Raw genomic sequence first — 6,135 nt, forward strand, 5'->3', positions numbered from 1 at the left:
AATGGGATGTCATCTAATAATAATAAACACCTGACAAACAGTTACCGGTACTATATAATTTTGGGCTCGAACGGAGTCTATGTACACGTTTGTTACGCAACATTGGCCTATTTTTTTTAATTTTATTTATTTTAAGCCTTTCTGTTCGTTCTTCAGAGATTTCTAAGACAACATGATTAACTACGCGGTATTAAAAGACTTTCACAACATTTTAATATGTTTACCATACATCATTTAAAACCACGTAAATATAATACATATAGGTTATACCGGTATAATATACAGTAATTATGTATCTATACTGTAACAATTCATCATATTGAACCTTTACCCTATTGTTACAATTCCTTAATCAATCAACCAATCAATCGGTCGGTCAATCTGTCTAATTATAATAACATTATTATAAATTGGAAACTACCTATAATCGTTTCATATAATGTATTCATAGGCTTACTAAATTTAGGGCGGCATACACTTTATTATAAACCTAATATTGTGAGCATGTTGTCTTTGATTGTAAATGTTTCTCTTTCCTCATTAACACGTGTCCTTTATGATCTGCGAGAATGATAGTTAGCTGTGCATCCTGTAAAAATAATGAATGATAATGAAATACCGCTGGAAATTACTTCGCTAATTAATGATATTATTGTTATTCTTTATTAAATTTAATATACGGCCACCGGAGCTGTTAAAAAGATGTTCCACATGAGCGTATTCTTTGTATAAAGCTAATAGACCCGGATTCTGAGGTCTAAATACAGGAAAGTAATAAGCGTTGTAAAGGGGAAACAAGCTAAGGAGGTAATTTGTAAATAGCCTCGAGTTCCTCTCGTAACAAGCAGTCCGAAATGGCGGCTCTTATAGAATATCCTCTTTTCAACACTTACAATAATGCAACAAGTCGTCTGCTGAGAGACTGCCACAGTTTTGGCGCCAATATTGGTTTAATGAAATAAATATAACTCAGATAGAAATTGGCTCATTGAGTCATTCAACACCAATCGACAGTGATGTTTATATCTAACTATTATGCTAAAATTAATATTTATAGAAATGAAAAGGTAGAAAAATACCAGGAAATTAAATACTTAGTATTAATGATATGAAAGAAACTCAGCGTAGATTTTCAGATTGGTTGGAAAGATGTCTCTGAACTTTCGGTTACTTTTTCGCCAATGTATCGCTTTCACACACTGCGTGCGTGCGGACGACCTTTGTCTTGTGTATATCATTTACACTTTTATGTTATCAGTCGTATATACTTATCTGTTGAAACCAATCTGATAATTAATTGCCTTAATATCAAGTGATTAATTGTTGACAATTTTTTTTTCAGGTAAAAACATGGTTCCAGAACCGAAGAGCAAAATGGAGGCGATTAAAACAGGTAATGATTATATGTGTGCCTATAATTTTCATAATGTGTATTTTTTAACTAATAATTAAACAATTGTTGAATACTATAGGGTGAAAATAATACGTCTATAGTAACTATGGGCTCTGTCAGAATTTCAGTGTCATTTATATGAACAAGGAAATTGTCACAACAGCTGGCTGATGTCATTGAACATTAATTGATTCGCTAATTAATGGAATCCTTATTACATATGCCTATTAATAGGCCTATCTACTATATACAATTGAAGTAGAATGTTTTCAATTAATATCATAAAACCTTTTTTTTTTTATTTCGCCTTGTGCAGATGTTAAACCAACTACAACATATTCATGTCGATCTAAATTACTATCATACTTTGGTTTCCGCGTAAAAAAATTACGCATGCGCAGTAATAGAATATTTCAATGATTTCGCACCTTGAGATCTAAGTTCTAGCATCGGGCCTAGGAAGTGAAATCAACAGGCCTCGATGAACGCCAATTTCCGGCGTTTGGCAGTTTTAAACTTAACGGCGCCAGTAAGGAGGGTTTCGTGCAGAAGTTTTGGGGAAAGAAATTAAGCGATGTACGCAGTTGAATGACTCAGGCCGGTCTAAATAGAATGGCCAGTTCATGCTAAGTACTGGGGAGGATCGTTTTTATCTTACAGGATTATCAATTTACTTCCTAGAATTGGAACACTCGGATGTCGGAATATCGTATGACCTAAAAACATTTTAAACATTTAGGGAGTATGTTCCTACATAACGATAGGCATATTGATAAAAATGTCTGAAGTGCAACTTTAAAATCTATTGGATTTTCTTTTTAAAGAATGTGCGATATGAATGAAAATGAGATAATAACTATACGAATCTAGGAAGATGATATGCATATTATCATCAATATTCATCGTTTACTACCAATGATATAGCACCCCTAGTGAGCCAAACCAGAGATCTAACGTTTGCTTAATAAAAAATATCAAATATATAAGTCATTAACATCGATGAGATATTAAAACGGTTAAGTTTTCGCTAATCTATTTTCTTTTTCATCACAAAAAATATCTTTTACCAGTTACAGTAAGCAATAAATTCTCGTTTGCTTAACATCATGCAGTATAGGCCTATTAAGGTCTACATGTTGTGAATGTGACTTTTATATCTAAATCGCATTGTCATGGATGATGACAATTAATTAGACCATAAAAAATGAGTAAGAAAAGATTGTTGAAAACACAGATATGATTTAATTACTGTTTATCATGCAATAGCGTTATGAATAATCTTCCTTGTTAAAGCACCAGACACCAAGTCGGTCATGCCAATAACTCCAGCCGCCATTGCTCATGTCTGGAAACTCTTTGTTCTGCGCATGCTCCATAATAAATTCAATATCCAATAGAGAAAAACAGATTATCTTAGCAAATGCTAGTAATTAAAAAAACAATAGGTTATTATTATTATTATTATCATTATTATTATTATTATTATTAATTATAATGATAATAATTATTATCATATTTATCATCCTCATCCTATTCATATATCATCATCACCATTATAATCATCATCATCATCATCGTCGTAATTATAATTGCTACTATATTATTATTATTATTTGAATGGGTAGTTCTCCAATTATCTTGGCAGGCATTAAACCTCTCAACAATCGCCTCGATGTATCAACAAGTTGTTATTAACTTTCAACTAGGCCTGGTAAAGGGTTGAACACCATATCAATTAGCGTTCAAGTATCATTTGAAGAGCCCTTCATGTATAGTTCTCCGAGAAGAAATACTTAAATCTCCATGCCAAGTTATATTTGTTTTTCAATTGTATGTGGTTCAACAAAGGCGGGACATTATTTATGGTTTTCACATCTCTAAATTGCAGCCATTCAAATTTGTGTAACTACTACTTGACTTGTAATTTAATAGCACTTTTAATACAGTAATTCGTTTGTAATAATGGAGATATAACAATCGAAAGTCATAAAGTATACGCTAGTTAGTTGTTTGGCCATAAAACACTGCCGTATTTACAATTTGTCATCGTCTGATTATCTAAATTGCGGTATAATACAAACAATAGACAGACCGCTTAGAGTTCAGTTTGAGTTAAATTTATTCTTCTGCTAATTGGCGCGAAAAATATTTTCTTGTTCTAATGTTCAATTAAAAGCTAAAAACTTTTATATTATATAGGCCTATATAAAGTAAATTATTCAGTTATCAAACACAGACAATATTAGGCTCTCAGAAAATTATATACTGTACAACATTTTAAGTTCCACGTGCCAGAGACGTGGTAGTTATACTTTCGACCTGCACTCGTGACTAATTATCAACTTTATTATGTCACCAGTGGTAGTGTTTCTTCAAGAAGTTATGTGTAGGCCTACGTTCCATTTATATACACTGCACTTGATCTATTGGGTATGAAGGTCTATTAAACATAGACGGTAGTTACCGGGGGATATTTTAAATCATGGTTTTTGGTATTTTTCAGTAGGGTTTCAATATTTCAATATTTATCCATTTTTATCCATTTCTCGTTTACTGTATTTTGCAGGAAAGCCCAAATGGGAAAAGTGACGATTGTAAAGAAGATAAAGAAATGATCAAATCGTTGGACGACCCTCCAACCGACGAACTACTCGGAATGAACGTTACAGATGAAAACATGAACAGTGCTTGTAATTTTAATAACAACAACAACAACAGCAGCAATCGGCACATCTTAAGTGGGTGCCGGACAGAAGATATAGATATTGATGTGCTAAAAAATGATTGAACATTTGAAAATAACTATCAAACCAAAGCATCTTGGCTACGATACGAGTCGCATCACTGCTCCCGACATACCGGTATCACTCCGCAGTGAAAAAAGACAACTCGTCACCAAAATAACGCCATTGGACCAAATGAAATTTGAAGGTGTATCGGCATTCCATACAAAGTTGTAAAAAAATCGAAGAAAAACTTTGAAACAAGCTTGAATCGGTTTCTGCGCACGTGGACCATCATTCCATGTATAGAAACTAAAATATCGTAAGCAAAGAAGAAATCGTAGTACAGAAAATCGTTCAGTCTTTCGTTAGTTTAGGCGAAATAAAAAGGCATGATTCTCGTTCGTTTACCAGTCTATCTGTGCTTTTACTAAGTAAACTTCTCAGAAAATTCTGCAGATATATCATCCTTACAAAAAACATACTTACAATCAAAACATGGGCTACATATGTTTAGGCTATCGTTTTAAGGGACTTTAGTGACAATATTTTAGGGGCTGGAAAGGTCCTTTAGTGGCGGAAAGGTCCTTTAGTGTGGGTAGGCCTTGCCTAGCCTTGATCATGGATATGACTTGGTGTTTGTGGGGAAAAGAGAAAAATGTATCTCCATTTTCTTTATCAAATATCCCAGACGAGAAACATGCATATTTATTTGGTCTTTTTAGCTGCCTATTGTGTAATGAATTAGCAAGTTACATTTTATTTTGTTTCGGTTTGCAGGTGAGTATTACTCGTTGCAATGGCTTATTTATGTTTTAATTGATCGTGTACAAGTTGTAACCATAAAAATATCAATGAGACTCCGTATGTTGTTATCGTCAAATATATAGTCATGGTATTTGATATATCATTTAAAACAAATTACCAAATTCATTCTGTATTAGCAAATTAGATCAGTATTGAAGTTGAATTGTAGAGATAACAAACTCAATCACATGAAACGATTCCCCAAAAAGGGCAAAGTGCCAAAACGTTATTAGAGTTTATTCTGTTATCTACCGCCATACCAGTTTGACCTCCTGATCTGGTATTGTATGGAAAATCGTTTCGTCCTTAATGCCTCACTGAATAACATTTCCTTTACGGAAGTCTTTGGGAAGACGCGTTACAATACGTGGTCTATCATAGCCCCTGTTGTGGAAGGAAGATGTCTTTTTAATTACAGTACAATTTCCCTACACCAGCTCAGATATTCTCATGAGCTTTGCAAAGTTAAATTTAACCATAGGATTTATCTAGCGTATTTTTCTTACCACTTGTTGGCCTATTATGGTAGGCCTATTATAACGCATTAAACCTTTGGAACGTCAGGGGCCTATGGGGTACGGTAGGACTAGATCATAAAACATTACGAAATGATATCTATCTCCTATATTTTCCAAATGAGATTTATATTAGGCCTATATAACGTATAATTTTATTGTTTCATATTTTTAAAAAAATGCTATGCCAGTGTTAATTTTTAAAGTATATAACTTAAAAAAAACAATGTTTATCGTCACCATTTTCATCTTTTTGGACCGCCTCTTTTTTCTTATTTCACACAAACCAAAACACTCAGTAAATCAAAACATCCGAGTAAGAATTGGGTATCCACTTGATTTTAGGCCTGAAATACCCATGTTTGCGGGGAAAAAAATAGAACGAAAAAAGGCATACTTATTATTTTCATAAATCCCAAACAAGAAACATGTTTTTGTATTTGATTGGCCATAATCAGCTTGATTGTATAGCGCCCTCTTTGATATAGCGCTCCACGGATTTCGTCAAGTGAAATGAAACATTGGGCTTATTCGACTGATTCATTTCGTTGAGTACGAATTTTCGTTGAGTATTATTTTCATTCGCTGGTTCGTAAAATGAACTTCGTTGACAACGAACATTAACGTAACCAAAATGCGTTAATAAGCCTTAAGTTATGCACGTGACCAAAAAAAAAATGGCCAATTGGTCAGTTCA

General features: G+C 33.4%; 1 protein-coding gene across 1 annotated transcript in view; it reads left to right on the forward strand.

Moving 5' to 3' along the window:
* LOC117123274 (hematopoietically-expressed homeobox protein HHEX homolog) overlaps positions 1-4,626 on the forward strand; it is an 11,713-nt gene extending 7,087 nt beyond the window's left edge. Inside the window, exons 3-4 of the mRNA XM_033269132.1 lie at positions 1,343-1,393; positions 3,960-4,626. Of these exons, the coding sequence (XP_033125023.1) occupies positions 1,343-1,393; positions 3,960-4,181 (273 nt within the window). The 3' untranslated portion in view covers positions 4,182-4,626. The remainder of the gene's footprint in view (positions 1-1,342; positions 1,394-3,959) is intronic.
* Positions 4,627-6,135: the final 1,509 nt, after the last annotated feature.

The sequence above is a fragment of the Anneissia japonica genome, unplaced genomic scaffold (assembly GCF_011630105.1).
Source record: "Anneissia japonica isolate Jap-2015-1 unplaced genomic scaffold, ASM1163010v1 scaffold1949_len687591_cov173, whole genome shotgun sequence".
Taxonomy (NCBI): Eukaryota; Metazoa; Echinodermata; class Crinoidea; order Comatulida; family Comatulidae; genus Anneissia; species Anneissia japonica.